General features: G+C 34.3%; 1 protein-coding gene across 1 annotated transcript in view; it reads left to right on the top strand.

The window, feature by feature from the left end:
- LOC149784759 (uncharacterized) overlaps positions 1–25,541 on the top strand; it is an 89,240-nt gene that overhangs the window by 46,788 nt on the left and 16,911 nt on the right. The window contains exons 8-13 of the mRNA XM_089933045.1: positions 410–576; positions 6,879–7,006; positions 14,500–15,069; positions 19,021–19,051; positions 22,309–22,568; positions 23,575–23,851. Coding sequence (XP_089789171.1) covers positions 410–576; positions 6,879–7,006; positions 14,500–15,069; positions 19,021–19,051; positions 22,309–22,568; positions 23,575–23,851 — 1,433 coding nt within the window. The remainder of the gene's footprint in view (positions 1–409; positions 577–6,878; positions 7,007–14,499; positions 15,070–19,020; positions 19,052–22,308; positions 22,569–23,574; positions 23,852–25,541) is intronic.

The raw sequence follows: 25,541 nt of genomic DNA, 5'->3' as shown, positions 1-25,541 counted from the left end.
AAATCCCAAGATTATCTGTAGACAGCCATTTGGTCCAAGACCCAATACATCTCATCAGATTCATATGACATCATACATACATGCATACAAAATACATATATATATATATATATATATATATATATATATATATATATATATATATATATATATATATATATATATATATATATATATATATATATGTAGTCTAAATATCTAGTTGAAATACATGATTTGCCTTAAATTATTATGGTACATAAAACAGCAGCAAAAGAAGTGAAATACCCTGTCTGCTAAGGGCAGATTACTCCGTTGTCAGTGTTTTTTTGTTATGAGGAAAACTGAGTGACAGAAAGAGTGAAAGATACATACTAGAACCTCATACAGTATGCACATTTTTGGTAAATGTTATTCCTCCTATCTACAGCATGGATGTACTGAGAGAGAAGATTGTCTTGGACCCCCAGTGGTTGATTGATGCCCTTAAATCCCTTATCACTGCTGATGAGATGTTCATTCTGAGGAATACAAAAGCTGTCACAGACAAGTGGTTTGCGTTTAAGAGAGGAGGAAAACTTACTCCAGAGTTAATTGGTTTGTAAAATTCCTATTTTAATTAACCTTTTATAAGGATATTACTTTCAATCTAAAGACATTCTGATGTGCGCGCGACAAAGTGATATCATTAAATTTAAATATGTAGAAACTTCAGTATTTGGTATTTTAGCACTTTCCTCACAATTACCAATGTTAACAGTGCACAGGATGTCTCAAGTTCTTAACAGGTGAAACAATATTGTCCGTACTAATAACAGTATTTCAGTCTGGTTTTGTGAAAAGTAGAGTCAATACCTAGACATTTGTGTCCATGTTAATGGATTCGAAGCAAATGATGTATGAATGAATATCTTTAAAAAAATTCATACAAGTTATAATTTGTATTCTGCAAAGATTTAACACTGTTATTGCTTTTTTGTAATATAAAGGTACTAATGATTGTTCGTATGAACACATACAGGTGATATATACTAACCGATGTAAGCATTTCATCTGAGTTCACTAACATAAATATGAACTGATTAAACCCTCAGAACCGTATATCTGGACCATACCAATAGAATGAATGGTACTTTTCATTACTTCTTTGTTTTCCTGTGTGTATATATAAATACATTTTTTATATATTTTAAATTCTTATGTTACCCAAGTCCAGCATGCATTAAAGATAAAAGTATAAAGGGAGGCAATTCATACTTATCTGGCTTTACAGAGTGAGAGAAAAATTATATAAGTAACCTTGAAGTAACATCAATTATATGCAGCATTCCTGTGCATGTTGTATTGCAACATTCATAGACAGTTACCTCAGACAGCAATATTGATTCATCACTCGAATAGCATGTTGTATTACAATTATAGATACTTACCTCAGACATTAACACTGAGGCAACACTCAAATTGCATGTTGTATAACAATCGCAGACAATAACCCCAAACAGAGACAACTAATGGGGTCCCCTTTGAATACCATGCTGTATTATATATATATATATATATATATATAGAGAGAGAGAGAGAGAGAGAGATTTTGCCTCAGACGCTACCATTGCGGCCTCACTTCAATAGCATTCTGTATTACAGTCATAGACAGTTACCTAAGAAACTACCATTAAGGGATAACTCCATTAATATGATGTATTAGGCATAGACATTTACCTCATACGCTACCATTGATCCATCACTTGAATAGCATATTGTATTGCAGTCATACACCTACCTCATCTACGTCAGACACTAACACTGAGCCATCAGTAGAATTGCATGCTGTATAACAATCACAGACAAAAAACCCAAACATACACTACTCATTTGAATGGCATGCTGTATTATATTGGTTTACATTTACCTCAAACACCATCATTGATATGACTCCAATAGCATGCTGTATTACAGTCAGATAATTATCTCAGAAACTACCATTGAGGCACAAATCCATTAGCATGCTATATTAGTCATAGACATTTACCACAGACACTTCCAATAACGTTTATCTTGAAGTGCATGTTATATTACAATCATTGAAAATTTCCACAATCTGACACTACCAATGAGGACTCATTCGAATGGCATGTTTTATTATGTTCAAATACATTTACTTCAGACACAACCATTGTGGCCTCACTCAAATAGCATGCTGTATTACATTCATAGAAAATTCCCTAAACCAGACACTACCATTGAGGACTTACTCGAGTAGCTTGCTTTCCTTTGTTGTAGTATGCATGTATATACCGTGATTATCTAACAATACATTCATATGTTGAGAGATCTACCACAGCATTCAGCCTCAAATGGAAATTACTGTAAGTACTGATACCAGTATAATTGGTTGGGGTGTCTGAATTTTCTACAGTCAGCGGAACTTAGGAGCCAGATCAGTCCCTCCACATTAACAAAATAAAAGCTATTACCAGTGAATTCCAAATTTTCCAGAAGGACTTTCTCTCAAGATAAAAGGTCCTCATATCAGATGACTTGGTAGTGGTGACCCACCTCATCAAAAATGCTTGCACCAAATCTACTAACCTGTATGTTCTGTATAAATCTGTCTTATTCCTGACATACAAGGAGAAACCATGATTAGCCCACCTATGTCTCCCCATTTCCATACACAGACGTGAAGGCTACAGACACATTGCCAGTGCGTGGGGAAGCTTTATGGGCCTTTGCCTTCCCTCCCACAGTATTGGTACCACAAATATTCCCGAAATGTATTAGTAGTAATTCCAAAATGATTATGAGAGCTCTTCTCGGATGTGACAAGTCCTGAGTCATTGATCTATTAGATCCAGCAAGATTCAGCCAGGCACAATCTTCTCAAGTAACCACCATCTGGCGTCTTATTCTTCATGCACAGCTCTAGTCTGGACAGTTTTGCGGAACAAACAATTTAAAAAGTATGTTGTGAAGATAATATCTTGAGCAAGATATCCCTCTACACTGAAGGCTCACGAGAGAACTTGTATTCAATGAATGGTGTAAAATCAATAGCATCATCCATTTGGGTGCCTCATTTGCAAGACTGGTTGACTTTTTCTCTGGCATTCTGAGGAGAAAATGTTTGAAACAATTACAGTCAAAGACTATCACTCTATGGTATCTAGCAGTTTCAGACATCACGGCAGACACGATATCCGTCGTGTTAAACAAGTATTAGATTTGTTAGCCACTTTTGATTTCCTGCAACCAACATCACACACCATATTTCCTAAATGGAATCTGTCCTGAATGCTAACATGGCTCAATTCAAATACGTTTGAGCCTTTTGCTCGTACTTGCTGAAGTTATTATCGTACAAAATCACGTTTCATGAGAGCCTTAGAGTTAGCCTTAGTATGGAGCGTAAGCAAATTACAGATCAGATCAGATAGCTTGATAGTTATCTTGTTGCAACCACGATATGTAGCCCAACAGGAGGTTACGGTCAGTCGACTATCAACGACTTTTAATATGCTCGCTGTCCTCTATAGAAAAATTTAGATCAACATCCACTCAAGACCATGTTTGTGGTCACAATCACTGCTTGAAATGCATTGAGATAAGTCATGGCATTCAACAAAAATGCTTTCTTCCGGAGAAAACTAGAAAGTATGATATCACCCTTCAAGCCCTGTCTTCAAGGTTCAGGTGGCTCATGCAATTGGCAAGATATTTCGATCCAAGACCTAGTAGATGGAGATTCACCATTCATTTTTATCTCTGAGCTTCCATGTTATAAATCCTGAATCTGGTGGGTCCAGTTTCAGCAGCCCAGATGACCCCCATACCCGTTTATTGTCAACACAGCCTATTAGGTTTCAATGATTCGCCAGTGAAATTTTGAAGGTAAGAATAAGAAGATTTTGCATTGATGTCATAATCATATGCCCTTAGGCTGTGATGCTTATAGGCGAAAGGGCTATCTAACCTATTTTTCAAATGTTACTGTGATTGGGGAAAATATTGGAAAGGAGAAAGCTAATTTCAAGTTAGTTCTGTTCCTCATAGAATATATAACCAGTCACGTTATTTCAAATCCCTCCCAATTACACTGTCATGTGAACATCTCTGCTGAATGTCGCTCTGTTTAAAAACTGGCGACACATGCTGTTAGAAAGGGAGGTAATGAACAAGAGTTATTTTCCTTTGTATATGTGAAATAAATGCAGAAACACGATATTTGCCTTTCGGTTGGGCTGGATTCTGGAAGTAGAAGCTTATAACCCTAACGTTAATGTGATTGGATAGATATTAATGGATAAACATTATTTGCTTACATATTTGCTTTCTCCAATTATTAATATTGCTTTTGTAACACAGAATAAAGATAATTCAGTCACATATCTACAGCAGCATACATTGTCTCTGAATATTAATATTGCCAATTAATCACAGAATAATGATGTTTCACAATATACAGTGTCTCAAATAATAATCCTAGCTAATTTAGCACGGAATAAGCATAATTCAGTCCGAGACCCACCAAAATATATGACGTCTCTAATTATTAATGTGGTTAATTTAGCACACGAAAAATAATTCAGTCAACGAAATCTACCACAATATAGAGTGTCTCTATCTATTTATATATACGTAAATAAGCACCGTTATATTGAAAGGAGAAAAAAACAGATTTGTAGTTGTGTGAGATCATCGAAACCTATGAATGTGTTCCAAGATATCAAAAATAGTATTTCTAAAGCCGACTGGTCCTAACACAGTCCTCTTACTGCTGAGTGCCAATACCATTTGTATACATCTTTGGTATGATCTGGCTAGAGCTTGAACCTATGAACTCCTGCATCCGGGGTAGACGACCTAACCACTTAGGCCACCGGAGCAGTCGGTGTAGCCTTTAGAAACAGCTGTGTTCCTAGCCATGTATAGCCATCTTTAGGTTGCCTCTCTTCCAAGTCATGTATAGCCATCTTTAGGGGCACCTCTCGTCATAGTCATGTAAACGCTTCGTTAGAGGAACCTCTTTTCCTAGCCATCGTTAGGTACATTTCCTTTCCTAGTCATATGTAGCTATCTTTAGGATACATCTCTTTCAGCCATGTGCAGCAATATTTAAGGATTATCTGAATATATAAGATGTGTGTATGATGCTTCTTTCATTCACAAACACTATGGAAGTTACTTCATAAATAATCACAATAGACAATTCTTCATACATAATCATCATTTTCCATACTTCATAAATGATTACCATGGATGATATCTCATACATGATCACCATAGACGATACTTTATACATGATAACCATGGACAATACAGTATACATCATCACCATGGATAGTACTTTATACATGATCACCATGGATACTACTTCTTACACGATCACAATGGACAGTTCTTCATACATAATCATCATCGATAGTACTTCATGCATGATCACCATGGATAATACTTATGTCACCATGGGTGATGATGCATACATCATCCCTATGAATGATACTCCATATCGCCATGGACAATAGTTCGTATATGATCACCACAGACAATACTTGTATATCATCACCATGAACATTACTCCATACAGGATTACCATGGATGATACTTAATACACAATCACCATACTTCATTCATTATCACTTTGAACAATAAATCACCCACAATCACCATAAACAATACGTCAATCATATTCACCATAACCAGTACATCAACACCAAGGACCATGCTTGATGCATGATCTCCATGGACAATACTTCATACACAAACATTATAGATGATAGTTCATTCATCATCACTAGCGACGATGCTTCATACGTTGTCACCATGGATGACATTTATTCATCAACATGGATGATACTTCATGCACAATCACCATGGACAATACTTTACTCATCATCACCATTGACGAAACTTAACACATCTTAACTATGATCTTTTAGAAATGTTTACTGGCATTGAAATGCGTGGCACTTGTGAGGTCTTTGCCCTTGTCCTTAATAAATGATTATCATCTTCCAGATTTGATTGTCATTGTAAATTAATGTTTGTATTGCTTTTGTCGATCTTTTATGATGCCACTATTAAAACACACACCAAGTTATCATCTGTTCAATGTGAGGCAAGTCTGTCAAATCCTTAGTTAACTTTGTCATTGGTGAATTTTGGTTTAGTCTTTAAATAAATTAAATTTATTTCGTTTCTGGATTGGTTAATGCCGTCTTTGAAGTTCATTTAATAGCACAGATATATTTCAAATTTACCGAAACCCTGATTAAAGCAGCCAATTCAGCCATAGAATTAAGATGTGTGAACACAGATAACTATGCAGTTGTTATGTTACTTTTTAAAGAGTCTGAAGTTTATTGACATGTCAAATTTACTTATGGTCATGTTCAATAAACATGTACTTATTAATTTTGCAGTTAATATCCTAACGTACTTGTAAACATGATCATCAACTACAATTATAAATGTTGTATAATATATGTATGCCTTTATTTCAATACAAAATTACTTTGTGATGAAACGATTGCAGTATTTTGAAAAAATTATAAATGACTAATAAAATGGTTGTATATTGATTGTGGATATTTTTCTTTCTTGAACCTGCAGCTTTGTGACACTGAACAATGGTAATCTTGCAAGTCCTGTAATGATAGACGACCTGCCCTGAGAAACTATTTTGTTAAAATATTGGGCGGTCTCACAAGATAAATTGTACTGTATTTCTTATTGAAATCTTGTGTCCTCTCTTGTACCACATACAGTTAGGAGTATATACGTAACAATATGCATAGCAAACATAAATGTGCATAGTTGTTAATGTTACAGAATATTTTGAATGTATGTTACTGCCTTTTATAATAATGACATTTTGTTTATCTCATGCTCTTCATTTTTAGATGCCATCTGGACAAAGGAGATGAAACCAGACTTTCATGACAATAAGGATCATCTGTTGCTTCTCATGGAGAAACTGAATATTATTTCCAAGCCGAAATCATACGCTGAAAATGGAAAGAGGATTAAGGCATGTTTATATAAAGCCTTAAGTTCTAGTATTATATATGTTTTGATCCCTACGCATTATGTTGAATTCACATACAATGTCGAATAGACAGTGACTGCTCATTTCCGTCTGCACACTATACTAGTCCATATATTTTAAACTCGGATATTAAAAAAGAAATTGCTTTGTGTTATAAATTATTGTCTACCATCCATTTAAAGGTGTATCATTATCAGAAAGTGTGTCACATTCCAAAATGGGAGTCCTATCTTTAGGTTATACTTACACATTCTGAATACCTCAATGAGAGTCTTATCTTTAAGTTTTACTTAAACATCATGATTAGTATATGTGTCATGAAAATCCTATCTTTAAGGTTTACTTAAAAATAATGACTAGAAAGTGTGTGACATACATTTTGCATCGTACTTTCATTTCACCTCTGTATTTTTTAGTACTATTTTGAGGCTCAACATTTCCATCATACTTTCATTTTACCTCTATAAATTATATGATGTTTGAGATTAAAGTTTAAAGCTTATTAGCCATTAAGCACCTCATTGAGGATTTGTCATGAAGCACCATGATGGAATTATGTCTAACAAGAAGACCGGGTTGGTTATTCGGATCTACAACAAAACACTTTTGATGATGATACAAATACAGTGTTTAATGACGAAGGACTTGAATATGAAAAGAATCATGATTAATAATACTTATAATATCCAAATATTGGATCAATTAACATAATCCGCACGAACTAAATAATGAAAATACAAATAACTGACCTTGCACAGTACAAGGACAAGGGGTGAATGATTCACAGTGATTTCACAATGAAAGAATGATATGTTTTACTCAAATAGTAAAACGGTGGTATTTTACTGATATAGTAAATGTATTCACTCATATAGTGAAAACGATGAAAACAAAGGGACAGATGTACAAAATATCTTTACAGTCCCCAAAACACACTGAGTATTACAAACCCCAAAGATTAACCCAGGGCTAAAAGATTAGATGCATGGAGTTACACACTCCGTCCCCAGCACACTCCGTCCCCAGCACACTGGTTAACCAAGCAGTCAGTATTCCAGGTTGGTCAATAAAGCAATCAGCACCCACCAATCTCGGTTCGCAAGACCCGATCACTTGCTACTTGACCAGCAACACTGTTTACCCAGCTCTATGGCTTTTATGGTTCAGCTTCACAGCTGCTATGGTCAACGTCTATGGTTAGCTCTGCAGCTGGTACCATGTCGACTCCGATCATTCCGATAAGTATGATCACTCTGATCACTCTGGTCGCTGTAATCAGCTCTACAGCTGCGACTGCAATCACTCTGATCACTCTGGTCACTCTAATTAGCTCTACAGTTGCGACTCCGATCACTCTGGTCAGCTGAAAATTCATCTAACACCGTATACTACATCTAACACTGTATACTATGCATGACATAAGCATATACGATCAAATGTAATGCCGTTATATAAGGTTAGCTACACAGATTTTATTATCGGCACAATAATTACAAAACAATACACAAGTTCAGAAGTGAACATAACAACGCCCGATAAGAATCATACGGTACTAAATGTTTCTTAAAAATACAACTTTATATATTGCTAATATAAATCTCTTGCTAAGTTACAAAACAAGAATAGAAAATATTTGCATGATACTACGTAAGCCGAAGCTACATAGAAAATATACAAAAAATAAACATGGTAGTACAATAGTTATAAATTATACAAAATAAATTAATAACTGACATACCTCTACAGCTGAAGATGTGCAAGTCCCTAAATTTGACTGCTCACTGACAAGACATTCCGTGATATACTGATTTTGATGTACGGTGATGTATCTATACACAGATGGTGCCGCAATACATCGTTTGTGCGTTGGAAATATTCGGTTCTTCCCATCGAATGCATTTTGCACGTGTGGCATAGGATGAAGCGAACTCACTATTTCAAAACCTTTTTTACAATATACTTCAATCACTCTCGGGTATCATTGTACACAAAAGCAAACGAGTACATGTATTTAATCAATAAAAGGATTTATACAATTCTGTGACAGTCTGTCATCAAGTACCACAGTTGGGACCGATAATGAAAATTAAAGAGTTTTTATATCTTACTCTATAGTATAATGAAGGGTTATTTGTCACATTTCGGAATGATAAATGAGGATTGCGAATTGATATTTTCCATTACAATTTCCTGTCAACTCTGTAACTTTGCTAATGTTTGAGATTTGACATTTGCTATCACACTTACCTTTCACCTCTGTACATTGAGTGCTGTTTGAGGCACATTTTCTTTTCTGCTCTACAAGTTAAGTCTTGTTTGAGATCTGACACTTTTAATGACACTTTCCTGCCAATGCTCGTGCTTTTAGTACTGTTTGAGATTTTACATTTTGCATCATTCTTTCATTTCACCTCTGTAATTCTTTAGTGCTGTTCTGAAGCTCGCCATTTTAACATCACACTGTCCTTTCACCTATGTAACTTTAATGATGTTTGAGATTAAAAGTTATAAGCCATAAAGCACCGCACTGAGGTTTTGTCATAAAGTAGTATGTTGGGAGCCTTTCACCAAGCACCACATTGAGGATTAGTAATGCAAATTAAAGAGTTTTCATATCTTACACTGAAGTATAATGAAGGGTTCCTTGTCACATTTTGGGATGATGAATGAGGATTGCAGTTACGATTTTCTGTAGCAATATAACTTTCAAACAGAAAGGCATCCCAAAAATTATATTGCCTTAAGATGGAATATAGAAAATTAGGTTTAAACTAAATATATCAGTGTAAACTGTATGTCTAAATACATTTTGGGTTTCGAAACGTAGTGTTTTAAATGGTTGTGGTAATATCAATACATTATACATGATTGTTCTTAAGATAACTGGCACAGTGAAAGATACAGAATCCCATTTTAAAAAATCCATTCTCATCCACAAGATTAATTAAGATGGACAAAACATGAACAGTCCTTCATCCAGCTGCCATCTTCAATTAATTTTCTTGTCAGACCTAACACTCGCATTATGAGTTAAAAAACACAGTAATTACAAGAACAGCCTTTTTCAACTCAGCATTGTGCTAACCAAGCCATACATGTAGTTCTTTGCAGAACACTTAACTTCAGCCACAGCTCAGTGTAGTATGCAAAAGGGTTGTAATTAATGTTTATCTAGATTAATGGGAAAGACTGTTCGCATGATGGAAATTGGAAAGTTGTTGTTACTTTACATGTACTGTGCTCTCAGTAGAGGATCCAAATACTTCTCAGCTCTTGATAAATGTCATGTGTGAAGCAGAATAGAGCTATCATGTATCATGTTCTACCAGAAAAAGATAATCATTTACATATATAAATATCCGAATACGGGATGTGACTTGGCGTACATGTATATCATCATTAGCGAGTCTTGTTTATACCACATTGGCAGCCGTATTTTTGTGATCATTGTGATGGTGCTGTATGTTGAAGTATATATAAACTCTATATAAAGTCTATCATGTTCCAGACTGGGGTCCTATCTTTATGGTCCAATTCATGTGTTATTATTGAATGTGTCCCATTGCACACGTTGGTCTTAAAGTGAAGGTCAAGGTCACAAGTTAATGTCATGAAATCTGCTTGAGGCACATGAATGAACCATGATACACCCATGTTTCTGTGGTTGATGGCATCTCATGCAACACGGTCAAGGTTAACCAAATCAGTTTTTACCACTTGTTCCACTTTTTAACCTAATTCATCGTAAGGTAAGTTAGTACAATATCTCAATTGCCATGACTGCCCAGTAAACTGCTCATCGTAAGGTAAGTTAGTACAATATCTCAATTGCCATGACTGCCCAGTAACCTTACAGTTTAATCCTAAACTTCATAATCAGGTTTCATTGATGTACAATTTTATTGCAGTCAGATTTCATTAATGTGTATTTTTGTCATAGATTTCATTAATGTGTACATTTGTCATGGTAAAATTTCATTGATGTGTACTTTTGTCCTGGTAAGATTCCTTTAAAATGTACTTTGTCATAGTCAGAATCCCTTAATATGTACTTTGTCATAGTCAGATTTCATTAATGTGTACTATTCTCATGGTTAGATTTCATTGTGTACTTTGTCATAGTCAAATTTCGTTACATGTGGACTACTGTCGTAGTCAGGTTTCATTGATGTGTACATTGTCATAGTCAGATTTCATTGATGTGTACTTTTGTCATTGCCATTAATGTGTACTTTTGTCATGGTCAGATTTCATTAATGTGTACTTTTGTTATAGTCATGTTTCGTTGATATGTATTTTGTCCAAGTCAGATTTCATTAATGTGTGTTTTTGTGATGGTCAAATTTCATTATTGTGTACTTTTGTTAAAGTATAATTTCAATAACATGCGCCTTTTTCATGGTCAGATTTCCTCAACGTGTACTTTGTTATAGTCAGATTTCATAAAATGTGTACTTTTTTACCTTCCCCAAGATATATTGAATTTTTATGTTGACGTTTGTATGAGCTCAGTAACTTTGTCTAGACTTGATTCATGGAGTGGAACCAATATTTGGATTCTGGATTCAAATATCAGCAAGACTTATGTCAAGTTCATTTCCATTGGAATACCTTTTCGCAAATATTTAACTGCAAAATACATACTGAGATACTTTCTCCTATCACATTTGGCAACATTTTGAAAACAAAACAACAAAAAAATTGGTAAAAACAGGAGTCGTATCAAAGTCTACAAAGGCTTTTCGTATCATCAATATTTGCATCTTGAATTAAAGTTGCTACTGTCCATTATGTCACGTGATTATTAGTATGTCCATTATGTCACGTGATTATTAGTATGTCCATTATGTCACATGATTATTATTATGTCCATTATGTCACATGATTATTATTGTGAACAAATCACTTTACAGAGAATTTATTTGGATAATCCTGAACTGCTTATAACTTGACTTGCTGCCTAACTGTACCTAGTATCTGTCCTCAGTGTTGAAGGAGTTTTTCTGGTTTTATTGGGACTGGAGATAAATAGAAAATAACACTAAATTCATTTGAATTATAATCTGAATTACAAATATATAATCCGAATGAGTTCACATTGTTTTAGTGCAGCATAGCAGGGGTAGCAGTGGATGTGCAGCATGCGAGTAAATATCAATGATGGCAACGAATAAATGTTGAATGTGTTTGCTTATGAAGAATGAATATTTTATTTCAGTCCAGAACCATCAACAGATATTCAAATAAGAAATGTGGGTATTATGCCATCTCTATAAATTAGGACCGCTGCAGCATTGATACCCAGTGTTTCACCTTTAAATAGAAAGCCTTTTTTCATAACCATCTCTCTTTCTGTCCCATTTATTTGATACAATTATGCACTCTCAACAACATTACATTGTAGATGTATATGTATCTTATTCTCTCAATCCCTTTAATAAAATTGTAGACTATCATCACAATACAATGTAGATGCATATTTCTCTTTAGTCTTCATTGTGATACAAGTATCGAATAGAAATAAATTGCATTGTATAGCAGATTTCTCTTTTCTATCCATTCAGTTTATGTAGTCATGCACTATATATATATGTCGATATATATATACATATGCATGTATGCATGTATGTATATATATATATATATATATATATATATATATATATATATATATATATATATATATATATAGTCAAACCCTCCATTGCATGGTCAGAATATCAGTATACATCTACTAGTATATGTGACAACTTTAACAATGTTCGTGATACTCTGATATGGTAATAAAACAGAGATAATTCAGCAAGGAATTTGTTTATATAATGTTTGAATAAAACTACATACTGAAATTGTGAATGAATTAAAAAAATTACACACATCAATGTAATTTTAACATTTGGTGCAATCCATATTGTAAGATGGTACGTTTGATCAATATATATATAAATGATGCAATTTCAAGCTCTTGTGACATATGTACAGTTGAAATGATAGTTCTTCATCACTGTGAAGGCACAGTCACATAGCCATATTTCAATATAAATATTACATCTGTTAATTGAAATAAACACATTTATTTCCAAAATGTAAATTTCAAGTAAGCTGTTGACTAATTTTATATCTAGAATGGTGACCAAATAAGGCATTTATCCATAAAATAAATATGACACAATGTCAATAAAAGATTCATGATTGTACTATACCTTTTTACACACTCTATTGTAGGATTGGTCATATTTTGAGCAAGTTCAGCTTTCCCGAGGGGAAGTCATATGTCCTGTCAGCTTGCTCTAGAGCAAGCAATCTTTTATCAAATTTGTGCAACTTTAACAGTAGCTCCCAACGTTCTATAATAATAAATGGAGAAAATTTTACTTCTCCTAGACTCACCTTGTGACAGACATACTATCAGTATGTTATCAAATTCATCAGTTTCCTTTTTTTCATTTCCTTACAAAACTTTGTGTTTTCCATTATCCTCATTCTCAGATGCCACAAATATTCAAGTTTGAAGGGTAGCAATACGGTTGGACTTTTCCTTAATCCTTTATACAATGTTTTCACTACCACCAAAGTGCTTTATAAAATGAAAAAAAAAAGTAAATAATGGTATAATATGAGTGTCTTTAGGTCAAGCTATTGTCATTTGCAGTGTCTTCGGATTTTCATGTCGCTTGCAATCCTATTTGTTGGCATCATATCAGTCAAGATTGTTACAGTCTCAGCTTGATTGTCTCTAGTCTCTAGTTAGTTCTTTATCAAACATTGTATCACTAGTGTTAGGTTTAATGTACACAATAGGTTATACGCAATGGCCAGTATATTTTGTGGAGGAATAACGTACAAAGAATCACGTATCCACTTACAGCTTCTGGTAGGCTTTATCACATTCATGTGTCGAGCCGGAACTTGATCGCACACAGAGGTGAGATGTGTAAGTGATTTGTAAAGGCAAGTGTTTTAGACCTCTCAGCCACATGAAGCCCTTTCAGACATAATAATTAGTATCTTGAATATTCATGAGTTAATTATATGCCTTTACAATATAGCCATGGTAATACCAGAATCTGTGATACAGGGAAATATTTAAATAATTTGCACAGAAAAGATATTGCATGATTTGAAAGTTGAGTAAAATAGATAGAGTATACTCTTGACAGTAGTTAAAGATTTATGGACTGTTCAGAACTAGCTATGTTTCTGTCACTGTAGGATGATTTGCACTCTCAAGACATTTATATGCAAAGTGAAACCAAATGACAAAAATGATTTTGTCACCTTCTTAACATATGCTGCATTACTTTGGTTATCTGGTAGTCTTCAAGTGGCACTGTTTAGTACATACGATAAGGTTTTATATCCCATAGACATAATTCTTATGTTTAAGATAACATACATATATGTACTTAACTTAATTTCTGAAATAACTTTTATTTCATGGCACTCAACCTTTGCTATATTTTAATGCATTTCAGCAAGAGGACTACTACCTTGTTCCATGTATGCTCCGTCAAGCAATGCCAAGGGAAATTATTTCCCCTGAATCAGACCCTGAGATGGAAAGTACACCAGTACTCTGCTTCACATGTACAGGGAAGTTTTTGCCGCCACCAATCTTCCATAGGCTTGTTGGTGCATGTTTGACTCACTGGCCCATTGCCAAGCAGAAATTTGAAAATCTGATCTACTGTGGATGTTGTGTCTTTGACCTTGACCATCATCACAGATTGATCCTGTACTTCAGGGACTATGTCATCTTTACTCGAGTTAGACAAATGGGAGTCACAGATACGACAAGTTCTTTCAGGCTTTGCAGTAAAGCCAGAACATTCATCTTTGAGAACCTGTCAAAGATAACTGGAAACCTGGGCCAGAGTCTACAATTTGAGATGCATATAAAGTGCCCTGATTCTGATATAGACAGTATGGACGGCCTGATTGATGTGTCACTACTCCAAATGAATGACAAAGTAGTCTGTAATTCCCATACCAAGAGTCATACACTTGTTTCAAGACAGCTACTTCAATATTGGTTTCAGAAGGAGGTGAGTACAAACAGTTTATATCTCTTGAGATGTGCCCAAATTTAACGTCTGCTAGATCCTGGTAAATATCTTGTCCTATATTAGAAATATGCCAGATAATGTCTCGTCTGTTAGACACTGGCAAGTATCCTGTCCTTAATAAAGGGTATACTGTACAATGTGTGGTCTGTAGGACTATGACAAATGTATCTTCCTTTATATCAAGTGTGATATAACCTGTCATTTACATGGCATATACTTTATAATATGAGGCCTGTTGCATATAGTTGTTGCCATGAAGATAAAAATGTATACGACAAAATTTTCAAACATTTGATTTATCAAAGTGTTAGTGTACACATATGTTTATAATTTGTATCATACTTTATGTAGATAGTGATGCTAACGTTTAGAGAAAATGCAACTATTTTATATACTAATCTTTCTAGAGACCCAAGTGTCTCCTACTTACAGTTAAGAATATGAACAAATATTAAATCAACAGCAACTAAAACGTATGTTTATAAAACGTTGCTAAGGCAAGTAGTACATTTATAAAAGTAAGTAACACAAAACAAGTAACACATTTCTTAAACATTACTAAAACAAATAATACGTTTATAAAACATTACTAAAACAATAAATACATCATAAAACATTACTAAAATGAAGAACAGAACATTTTAAAGATATTTTCTTCACCAGTCCAATTTATTTCAAAACAGCACGATGTCCATGGATTCATAGTTACAATTGTTGTGGATGTATAACCTCATTTTATAAATGCGTTTTGAAAGAGACAATTGGAAACCAGAGGTAACTGTTTGGTATTTTTTAAAATCTGGGGAAACTTTGGAAAGTGAAAACAATACTTGTTTGTTCTTGTATCAGTCGCTTACTTGTACTCCACTATTCGTACTTACTTTGGTAATTGTCTATTGTCCATCATCCATCTGCCCTCAGTCGTACTTCCGCCAGTTAGCACATGTTTATTATCATTACTCTTCCTAAACTACTTAGACTACATAACATATATTTGCCCCATGATCTTATTGGCTCCAGTGAAACTTGTGACCTTCCACTTTGGCAATCATGAAAATCTTATTATTCCCCCTAAATCGATGAACATTTTAACATGGGCTTTCCACTGATGTCTAGTTGGTCTAAATAGTGCTGAAATTACGTGTAGTATGAATGTTATGGCAGCCATATTAAAAATCTTGTTACCAATCGTCATGATTGGAAATTATCTGTCTATCTATTGACTTGATGTTTTCACCAAACGGCTTCTTATGATGTCGAGTTGGTCCTGAATAATCATGGAGCTGATCTGATGTCCAGTGTTGTTGTGGCAGCAGCCATAGTTAACATCTTATACCTAATCCTCCTAATAGATATACCTATCAGCATGGTGATTTTACTAGAAGATTATTGTGTTCATGTGTGCTCTTGTGTGTTTTCTTGTAATATCTATGAAAATAGTGCTACATGTACATCCAGAATAGCCACCATTATAACAATTTTGAAAATCTTGTTTACTAAAGGATTTATTATGACGTCTAGCAGGTCATAAATAAAAATGATGCCTCTCAGGTCTCCAATATGGCCATTATGGCTGCCATTTTGAAATTATTGCTTTACTACTTGAGTTGTACTGGATAAATGGCCATATCAGTATGGCGTTTTAACTGAAATAGGTCTTGTGATGTATAGTGATCCTAAATATAAAGGATGTTACTTGGGAATCCAGAGTAGCCATAGTAATGGCCATTTTGAAATTTTCTTGTTGCATACATCTCCTAGATACCTGGTCATATCAAAATGGTGATTTTATCAACTTGCTCCTCATGATGAATTGCTAGTACCTAATGGAAATGGTACCTGTCTGATATCCAGTATAGCTACAGTGAAGCCATCCTGATAATCTTGTTCTAATTACTCCCCAGAACAGGAAGTCATGTCAACATGAGGTCTCCAACAGTGAAAAGCAATTTATTATGGTGCTTCCAGGCTTATATTTATTTCTTACAATTGTTCGTGTTCAAAATGGTGAAATGTGGAATATGTAGGATGATGCATTTAACAGAGTTCTGAAAATCAAAGCATATTAAAATAATAGTATTGATAAATAACAGATGATTGTTATATTAATAAGGATTTACATATCTACTTCCAATGATCCTAATTGAATAACTAATCTGGCTATAATGATTTGAAATTGTTCATGTAACATACCAACGTTTTACTTAATTTTGTAAGTCAAATCAAGGTTCAATGTCTGTGTGTTACAATTATATAACAATCTGGTTGTGGCACAGTTAGGAACCTGATGTCAGTAGTGGGTTGCGTAAGTGGGACTGGTACAGTGCGTAATTTTGTTTTGTAGATTATTGCAACATCAAAATGACATAAACGTTACTGAATGCATATAAATATGTGGCTTCACTGTCATACATGTAATTCATTATAACATCTGATAAAGCTGATCAAAATACAGTTATTTCAATGGATTTTATCATGGCAATGTATATTAGACATATGTGTTGATGACATACTCAATGACAGTGTTGTCAGTCAAATTAATAAAGTGGAGAAACTTTAACTGAGGAAAATAAAAGTTAAATAACAAATGAGAAGTGTTCTTATCAGTATTGGGAATACGTGTATCGACGACAAAAAATATACTGGAAAAATTGAAGAAGAAAGCACTGCGTTCTCAACCAAGGGTTGACAATGTATAATGTGTGAGAAGACATGCTGAACAATCAGAATAAGGAATTCCAGTATTAGATTAATATATTTATAAACATAAATATGTTGGTCTAATCTATTCTACCTTTCTGTGATAGTGCAAAAAAAGTTTAATTCTTAAAATTTGGATATAGATTATTGTTTGATTGGTATTAGGACCCTCTCTGGAACCCAAATGAACAACAGGGGTCAAAATGACAGTTTTCATTTATAGGTGTTGATAGCCCACTTGGGAATTTCCATGATACACAGAGTATTGATAAACGATGTCCGATTTTCAATGCCAACAATAACACACTTCACAATGAATTGTAGCATAATAAAAATTGAATATAAACAGTTTGATTAAAATGATGGGAAAATGTATGATATCACATGCGTATTGCCTTAATTATGGATAAAATGCATACATTGCAATTACGTATGTCTCTACCCAGGGCAGAAAATAAGTGAAGACAGTTTACAGGACTATCATGAATAGCAAAAAAATCCCCAGATGATTAATATTTAAACAAATCATTCATTTATGATTTATCCAATGCAAAATGTTTGTATAGAAAATTCATCCTTCAAAAACTGTTAATAACAGTTACTATTATTAGCAATTGAAACAGAGGTGGAAACATTAATACAGTGAGGTGAATATAGACATGAAGGACTATGTATTATCTTTGCCTATAGTTATATATGCAAATGTATTTGAGAAGAAACTATTTTGATAGGTAGTCACATTTGTTTCCACATATTAATCCCTTCTACTCCTACCAGTTCCAAAATGCAGTTATAAAGATTATCAGGCAGGAGCGAAATTCAGTGTTAGGCAGTCTTTGTCCCATTTCAACTAACTGTCCTGCATTAAAGATATTTATCTTGAGAGACTGTTGATTATTGCGTATTAATATCCTGCCTAACAAGCATCCTGATAAAATGTCACGAATCACATAATTTCGATTTTTCAGTTTGCACATCATTCAAGTTGTGCACGTGTATCGTGTGTAGAATAAAGTTTTTCCTAGACGTAGTTGTCTATGGAAAATAATGTTGTGGTTAGATCCCTATTACTCTCAAAACCTATATAAATGTATAACACACGGGGAAAAAAAGTGTCACATGCTACATATACTAAATTAGCATAGACTCCATCAATGATAGATTTTAAATATGTTTTCAAACTTTATACTGTTCAACAATTTATGTTATGATATGCTTTCTTTATTTCAGGGGAGTCGAAACGAAATTAGACAAGATACTGGTAAGCAAGATAAAGTGTAAAATGTTTCAATCTCTCCAGCAGAAGTCTTCTCATATATTTTAATTCATGATTGAGTAACTTTATATTCCTCTAACAGATATATGAACATTGTAATGATGTGAACTTACCTGTAATTGGGAAACATTTTTGTCAGTCTGAGGGCCATATTACGGATCCTTTTATGATATAACTTGGAATATTTACTTATGTCATTAAGATCTTTCATAAGTTTAATAACGAACTTAGTTTATGCATAGCACGCATACTAATAAGGTGATTGTCCATCTTATTAGCTGAGCTTGCTAATTTTCCGATCAGATTTTGATCAAACTTGAAATGCACGCTTATGTAGTCAAGATCGTACGCAAGTTTGTCAGTGAGTGCATTGAATGGATATTGCTTCTGACTGGCTGACTTCATCACTTTGGAACCTTTATATTGGATGTAGTTTTTAGAAATATGGAAGAATGATGTGAAGATCAAGGGATAATTTAAAAATGAATGGGATACGCATATTAATTAGTAATCACACGTATGACTGCAACCTTGTTACCACTTCTGAAGCTGTATTTATGAACTGATCGTGATCGGACCTTTAGTATATGTCTATATGATAAAGATTTTTATTCAGGGTCAGCCAACATTGGTATGTGAGAAAGATGCGCATTATATTCCTTTGACTTGATGGTTATTACCAAGGGTTTACTAGTTCTTATTCCACTCAGTTAAATGGTCTGCCATGTGTAGCATATCATGTGCCGAAAAATGACAATAAAACGCACAACAACAGCAATCGTGGATTAGTTCAATAATGAACGAGATGTAGTCAACATGATATAAAGTTGGAAGATGGTTTATATGGTGGTCATACAATACTAGATAAGCATGCAGTGTGATATGTTCAACTATTACCTAAGCCAGGTGAGAGATACAGAAAATAATGCCAGTCCACCTTCCGGTATTGCCAAAACCCCATTTGATTGCCCATCAACAATTAATACTGTTACCTTTTTCTGACACATCAAATGACCAATTTTAACTGAACTTGGTACGATGCATCCTGGTACATGTACAACAGTCATTCAGATTTTTGCAAATGAAGTTCATATGCTATCAACTTAAGCCACCACTAGAATTAGAGGACAAATTTAGTACACTTGTTCACCAAAACATTAATATAATTTGATCATATTTCAAAAAAACATCAAGACATAAGAACTTTTAAAATTTATACAAATGATTAAATGACCAAATATGGGAACGTACTAAGACTAAGTAAAACATTTTTTCTCCAAAACTGCTGAATAGAATTAGACCAAAGTTTGACCGAAATGATCGTGTCTTTAAAGTTGTGACAAATGATGCTCATTAATAAAATTAAAACAAATAACTACACAAAGCCAACAATACTTAAATCAAACAAGGTTGAAGAAGACTTTAACTGATTTTCTCATAGAAACGTTTCCACAGCATCTGACAAATTTAAACAATACACGCTGAAATAGATGATTTTGAATTATATACAGAAGTAGCCCATCGATGATCAAATATATTCACTGTTTCAATAAATGGTGTGTGTGTGTGTGTGTGTGATTTGGATTTTAAACGTAGCTTTAACAATTTTTCAGTCATATCGCTACGAAAACAATCAAGTACTCACCATTTGGCTCCATGGATTTTTTAAATCAACATAATCTGAAGTTTCGTAGAGACAAGTGCAAATCCTGTAGACTTCAGGTCATGAAATACAAGCCTTTTCCATGACCCTTACCTTGAACCATCATACATCCTGTCTCAGTTTGAAACCTAGCAGAGTCAAGTGACCTTCTTCTCCAGCTGCTGTTTAAATGACATAGGATTGTAGAGGAGTAGCCGAATCTCATTGGCCACTGGTAGCTGCACAGAAGTTACCGTGTCCTTTCAATGAAAGCACAGCATAAGCCCTAGGCATAACCTTGCATTCATCCTAAAAACATCTTGAATGCAAGGCAGTAAGCATGTGTGTGATTCCAAAGGGGTCTCTGTCATATGTGTATAAACATTTGTCTTCAGTTGTGCTACGTGTATCCTATCAGCACAGATATTGTAATAAAGTTGGAGTATACACATTTGTTTATTGCGCCCCGTTTTCAGCACTTCTTAGAATTGTATGATTACTTTTGTGGTTATTGGAATTCTGCGCAATGGACATATCTCTATCCCTAAATAATTAGCCAGTTACTAGGAGCAAACGTCACGGAGTGAAGTGTTAGTGAGTTTCCATGATGACATGGGTCACTAGTAGTGAATTCAGGCCAGAGAAAATCTAGACAGACTGTACATGTGATTAGTGTGGATGACAGTCTATACTTGACAAATGTAATATATTACCTATACAGTTGACCTCAGCTAATGATATGTGTCTGGAAACATGTGTCCATTGAAGCAAATACAGGAAATTTATGTGTATGTGGAAAGCAATAGAGGAAATTTAGTAAGCCATGAAATTACTGTCAGATGAACTAACACAAATACAGATAGGTTTAGACATTATTAATATAAAAGCTATCAGTACAATGACAGTAAAGATCCTTTATCAGTCAAGCTACAGACAGTAATTTCTAGGTCAGTTTTAGTAAGCATGATTTAGCATGCTACAAACAAGGACCAGACAATATATAAAGACAAGGTGAATTTATAAATCATTTTGAGTCAAGTCAGTATGTAATTACGTGGTTTAGCATGCTCCAGATAGTGACTGTTAGTGTATGACCTGAGGTAGAAGCAAACACTTACTGCTGACAGTTGTGTTAAAAAGATCTTTGTTATTTAAATAACCTTCTGCCTTTTCTATAATAAATCTGAATTTGCCTTAAATAGCAATTCAACTTTCATCACCTCATGTCATTAAATCCGCACTCAGTTTTGCATTTCATTTGTACTAGGCAGTTACCAAATTATTAGGCCTCAATGAACTAAATTTGTAATGGCCACTCATTTTTGAAGGTGATTAGTAAGTGGCTACTTAAGTTTCATTGGTAAAATTAATTATGTCCACTAAACTTTTCAAGTAGGTTGCAAACAAGAGTATGATAGGTATTTGGAGTGTTAATTTAGCGGAATTCATTTCTGAGTTCTAACTATAGAAACTCAAGCTACTCTCTGATCAAGACCAAGTCAGTATGCATATGTAAAATTCTAATCATATGAGTGCTTTCTTCAGTCACTAAATTGTCATGACAGATTTTAGTAATATTATTGTAAAATTCCCTTTGCAGGAGTGCCTTGTTCAGACCCTACATTATTGTGCCAGATTCTAAACAGGTCACAGCAAGCTGCTTCTTCCAGCCGATCGTTGTTGGAAGTAAACTGTCGTTCAGTGGAGCTGGAACTTCATTATGAAACTCCTGCGAATGGGAACTGCTTTTTTGAGGCCGTCTCCAGTCAACTGCAACGTTTAAATTGTGATGTACAAAAATCCCCACAACAGCTACGCCAGGAAGTAGTTGTCTTTATGAGGACTAATAGAGTACTGCATGTGAGTAAAGATTGTATGCTGTGCGCAAAGGAGAATTTGAAAGCCATTATAGATGCACAGTAATGGCTTGATGAGTAAAAGCTGTAAGCATTATGGGGAATCATGAAAAATGCACTTTTCTGTCTGTGTCACCTCACAGAAATATATCCATTGTCTGCATACAATCGAGGAACACACACATTTATGTCATAGGAACCCAAAATGACTGGGTACAGATGAGAATTAATCACTAGGTCGACATGTGTGGTTTGTCTGCTGTGCACAAATGCCTGTAGCACTGACTCTATAGCATTATTTTTGGTGTTGTTGTGCTTGATCAAGATTGTATCTTGGTCTGTAATTACAGGCATGGTGATGGGTTCCATTTTGGTGATGGGTTCCATTTACATGCATGCCTGGGTTCGAATCTCCATAGAGTACAAATTAAAATTCCCATACCTGAATGATAATGATATGTATTCATCTTTGTAAGAAATTCTGTTATTGTTATCACGCATTCTCATGGAGATACTAGGGACTGCACTCTTCATTTTGTAGTATATATATATATATATATATATATATATATATATATATATATATATATATATATATATATATAAAGAGATAGAGATGTATATATGCGTACACTTTGAAAATATTTGTGTATGTTAAGTGCTTGGCTAATAAACAATTTTCTTATAGTATTTGAGGAGCAGATATTGAAACTTAATGAGTAACGAACTTTTCCGCAATACTATCACAGGTAACACACAAAGCAATCAAAGACCATGACAATCTTTTCATATGATTTTCATTTAGCACATAATACAGTCAGTATTAAAAACATTGAATGACTTTATACCACAATGATATTTTCATCTGACCCACATTGATGATTGAGAAGACAATAAACTAATCAGATGTAGGTAATAACACATTAGCATGATTGTCTTATTGTGATGAATTTCATATACATTGTATAAAATTTAACTAGTACTAAAAGTAATATTTCTCACATACTCAGACACCTGAAGGTACCATACATTTAGACAGTTTCATCTATGGTGAGACATTCGAAGACTACTGTACACGAATGACCAGGGATGGAGAATGGGCAGACCATGTGGTGGTGGTTGCAATGGCTAGGATGCTACAAATGGATATTATGATTGTAACAAGCGTACCATCTGCAGGCCCTGAAGACATCATTGTGTGGGTTGTTGGGCAGACTGATTTTCATGGGAATCCCATCCTCCTAGGACATATCTGGGAGTCACATTATCTATCATTACAACCCATAGGTAAGATTAAAAGTAAATTGGATTTATACTTAGTTCTGTGTAAAGTATTCTCTTGATGATAAGACTGGTCAAGTAATGGGATACATTTGGCAATTTCACATTATTTGATTTGAATAATAATGATTTTAGTGTCACTCTCCTTTGTAATTTAATTGAACTCGATTTAAATGAAGACCAACTGAATCTGCTAACAGAACGTTGTTTCTTAGGATATGCATCCTGACATAGAAAAATATTTATCATATTGTATTCAAGACATGCAGTTTGTCATTAGAGATCATTTGTCATACTGCACTCAAGATATGTAGTCTATTATTAGAGATCATTTGTCATACGGTACTCAAGATATGTAGTCTATCATTAGAGATCACTTGTCATACCGTAGTCACGACATGTACTCTATTATAGCGATCATATATAATATGGCACATAACATAATTATTTGTGTGTGTGGAAAAGATATTATGTGTGAGAGAAGGCAATAATCATGTTGTGTGTGTGTGTGTGTGTGTGTGTGTGTGTGTGCGCGCGAACACAAAACTTATGTTGTCTGTGAGAGGAGACATAGAATCATGTTGATTGGGAGAGAGAGAATACAAGAATCTTGTGTGTGAGAAAACATAAATCATGTTATTCATACGCACAAATAGTTTTCACATTTATTTTTTACACGCATTGCTTCTGACAATTCCAGAATTTAGAATGTATGTATGTTTTAATAGTTTGACATTTCATCACTGTATGTATCAGAGACCGTTAAGCCAGTTTTGATTTGATTAGTTTTCTCCAATCAATACAGATGCACGTCTAGAAGGTGCTTCCTTTTTCATATGCATTATTGGAAACATTTGCTTGAACTTATGATTGCCTACAGTACATCGATGGATACTGACCTGTACAGGTAAAAATGGAACCCAGAAAATGCATTGTTAACAGCTGTCCACCATGGAATACAAATAAATAAAACATTACTTGAGGCTGTACGAGGTGTAGCATATTACGCCCAAGAAACAATACAGATGAATGACAATCATGTTTTATAAACTTTACATTCAGTGAAGCTTGCAATATGGATAATTTTGTATTACATTTTCCGTTTGTGCCTTGCCCTTTCCCACCACGTTTGTACAACTCTATTGGACAAGTCAAAATTGCTAAATATTAATGTGTCTTGCATTAGCTACCATGTAAGTTGAATAATATTTGTGAATTGAGCTAGGATGGTTTCTCTGCCAAGCTTATGATTTAGCTAGACTGCAGGCACTGCATTATGCCAGTAGATTCATATGTAACACAGAAGCTAAGTCAGCTAGACGGGTGACGCTGCCTTATAGCAATAAATTCAAATTTACCTGAGACCGTTAGCTAGACAGCACAGTCTGTTGCCAATAAATTCTGATTTCACAAAGAGCCTGTCTGGTTTACCTAGACCTATGAAAAAGCCTTATCCCAGTACAATTCATATTTTAAAACATATTTTCTTGTTTAGCTAGACTTTGGACACTGCCTTATACCAGTATGTTCATATTTAATACAGACTGCCATGTTTACCTAGACTGGTGAAACTAATGCAGATAGATTCATATTTAACATGGTAATAGCTGAAACCATTGACAACATATCCTCATTGAAGTCTTCATGAGAGGTGATTTACAAACATATTGATGGCTTTAGAAATTACATACAAAAA

This window comes from Sinohyriopsis cumingii, chromosome 14 (assembly GCF_028554795.1).
Source record: "Sinohyriopsis cumingii isolate HCF-2022 chromosome 14, ASM2855479v2, whole genome shotgun sequence".
Taxonomy (NCBI): Eukaryota; Metazoa; Mollusca; class Bivalvia; order Unionida; family Unionidae; genus Sinohyriopsis; species Sinohyriopsis cumingii.
This window is presented reverse-complemented; position numbering and strand designations above follow the sequence as displayed.